The sequence below is a fragment of the Penaeus chinensis genome, chromosome 1, assembly GCF_019202785.1.
Source record: "Penaeus chinensis breed Huanghai No. 1 chromosome 1, ASM1920278v2, whole genome shotgun sequence".
Classification (NCBI taxonomy): domain Eukaryota; kingdom Metazoa; phylum Arthropoda; class Malacostraca; order Decapoda; family Penaeidae; genus Penaeus; species Penaeus chinensis.
The window spans coordinates 29823592-29826091 of NC_061819.1; the positions used below are offsets into that span (position 1 = coordinate 29823592).

Below are 2500 nucleotides of genomic sequence, written 5' to 3' on the forward strand. Positions count from 1 at the left end.
ATAGCAATAATGATAATAGCAACAACAACAAAACAACTATAACAACAATAATAGTAGTGATAAAAGTAATGATGATAATAATTATTACAATCATTTTTATCCTTATTGGTCTTATTATTTTCATTGTTATTAGTATTGATATAAACAATATTATCATCACTGTTGATATCATTGCTATTGCTATCATCGTCGTTATCATCATCACACTCTTATTAATACTATTGTTATTTTCATTGTCATCATTATTCCTGTCATCATCATCGTTTTTTATTGATATGATTATTAATTATGTTTTCATTACTATCATATTTCCTGTCATCATCATCATTGCCACTGATATCATCGTCATTTTCACTCTTATTATCGTTTTCATTACTATTATCATAATTTGAAGTAGTAATAATTTTTAATTCTATTGATGATAATGATGATGATGATGATTATGACAGTAATTATAGCAATGATTATTATGAATAACAATTAAAAGAGCAAACATCAATAAAGATGATAATATCAATGATGATGATAAAAAAAAAAAATCACGATAATAAAGACAATGATACAATAATGCTCATGCTGGAAGGAGCCGACTACCAATTAAAAGAGACTACGCATCGAACAAGGAAAACGAGAAAGAAGAGAAATGGGAAGGAGAGTAGCTAACCGATGAGCGGGATGGACTCCGAGGTCTCGGGCATCTTCTCGGCGATGGCCAGCATGAAGACGCTGAAGGCAAGGAGGACGGTGACGCCCAGGGCGATCTTCTCCCCGGAGTCCGGCGGCAGACAGAACACCAGCAGCGTCAGCACCGACATCATCATGCACGGAAGGACCACGTTGTACATGTAGTACAGGGTCTTCCGTCTGAGGAGAGAGGCGGAGGGGCGGTGAGAGTGAGAGATACAAAGGAGAGGGAGGGGGAGTACAGGGGATAGGGAGGGGGAGTACAGGGGAGGGGGAGGGCGAGATACAGGGGATAGGGAGGGGGAGTACAGGGGAGAGGGAGGGGGAGGGCGAGATACAGGGGAGAGGGAGGGGAACGGGTTGAGAGAGGGAGAGAGAGATGGGAGAAGGAGACCGGGAGAGAGAGGAGTGCGTAGATAAGAGGGAGAGGAGGAAGACAGACGTGGGAGGGAATGGATTGAAAGAGGGGAGAGCTAGAGAAGAGGAGCAGATAAAGGTGAGAGGGAGAGGAGGGGATTGAAAGAGAGAGTGTAGATAACGATTAATGAGAGAAGAGAAGATCGGACGAGGAGGCAGATAGGGATGAGAAGACTAGGAGAATGGGGGGCTGGGATGTGCATCTATAGACAAAAGGAGACTGGAAATAAAGAGAGGAGAGAAATATAAAATACTGAATCAGAGCAGAGATATGATAAAGGTTGGGATGTGTATCATGGATGGAGATGATGGGGCGGAGGGGGATATAGATAGCCTGTACATGCACGAGAGCGTCTTTCGTTGAATAGAGGACAATGAGAGATAAAGGGTGGAAGTAAGCAATTAGAGATAGCGAATTTATGAGAGAACTGAGAGGTTGTAAAGAAGAGTTGGAAGCAGTGGTGAATGGAAATGGAGAGAGGAGAGGTGGATTAGGAGATGAAGGAAAGAAGTAAATAATCATGAAAATAGGAAACATGGAAATATTGAGATGGGACACGGAGTTAAAAAACGATGAGAGATGAAAGGAAGTAAGGAGTTGGAAACGCAGAGGTCAGGAAGTCGGTCATTAAAAAAAAAAAAATGAGACACGAGGAAATGAGGAAAGAGAGTGCGGGATTTTGTTTTATGGAGAGAAACTAAGAGCAATGAGTAGGAAGTCGTAACTAATTATATATTGATTCATCACACTCGTTAATTGCATTTGTTAAAAGGGATGAGTTACTGCAGTTATAGGAGGAACTCAACTTAGCAGCGTTGAATTATTGATTTAACCATTTGGATGCAGATACTGATGAAAACAGTTTTGGCTACTTCTGTTAATTGCATTTCATTCATTCCCCAAATTTCCCAATTTGTTTAACAAAGTGGGCTTTTAAAATTAATTCTGGTTTTGTGAATGCACATCAATTAAATTCTATCCGCCTGCTATATCTGGTATGATATCATAGAAACAGTAACTTTAAATGAAATTCTACGCAAAACAATACATAAATATTGCTATCAAATATCATGAATATATGAAATGCCCTTCTGTTAAAAAAAAAAAAAAAAAAAAAATCTATTTATGTATAAGAAAAGGAGAATGATAGGGGATGGAGTGGGGAAAACGCTGTCAAAACTTGAGTCGCACGAAACATAAAAGGGAGCAACTAGTGACAATTTTCTTATTTACTCTCATATTAGTAAAATTCTCTCCACAAACAGAGGGAGAACCTCCACTTCCAACATACCTTATAGTGATTGTAATAGTGACATCCGGGAATGGTTCAGGGCAGCAGGAATAGTAGATGACATTCCTAATGATTCTTGCTTCCAGCAATTCCCACTCACCATTGGG

The 2500-nt window shown here is 39.4% G+C and overlaps 1 protein-coding gene across 1 annotated transcript in view; it reads right to left on the bottom strand.

Moving 5' to 3' along the window:
- The window catches only part of LOC125036859 (neuronal acetylcholine receptor subunit alpha-4-like), a 42886-nt gene that overhangs the window by 19775 nt on the left and 20611 nt on the right, over positions 1 to 2500 (bottom strand). The window contains exons 9-10 of the mRNA XM_047629798.1: positions 2394 to 2500; positions 665 to 864 (exon numbers count right to left, since the gene is read on the bottom strand). The exon at positions 2394 to 2500 is cut by the window's right edge and continues 48 nt beyond it. Of these exons, the coding sequence (XP_047485754.1) occupies positions 665 to 864; positions 2394 to 2500 (307 nt within the window). The remainder of the gene's footprint in view (positions 1 to 664; positions 865 to 2393) is intronic.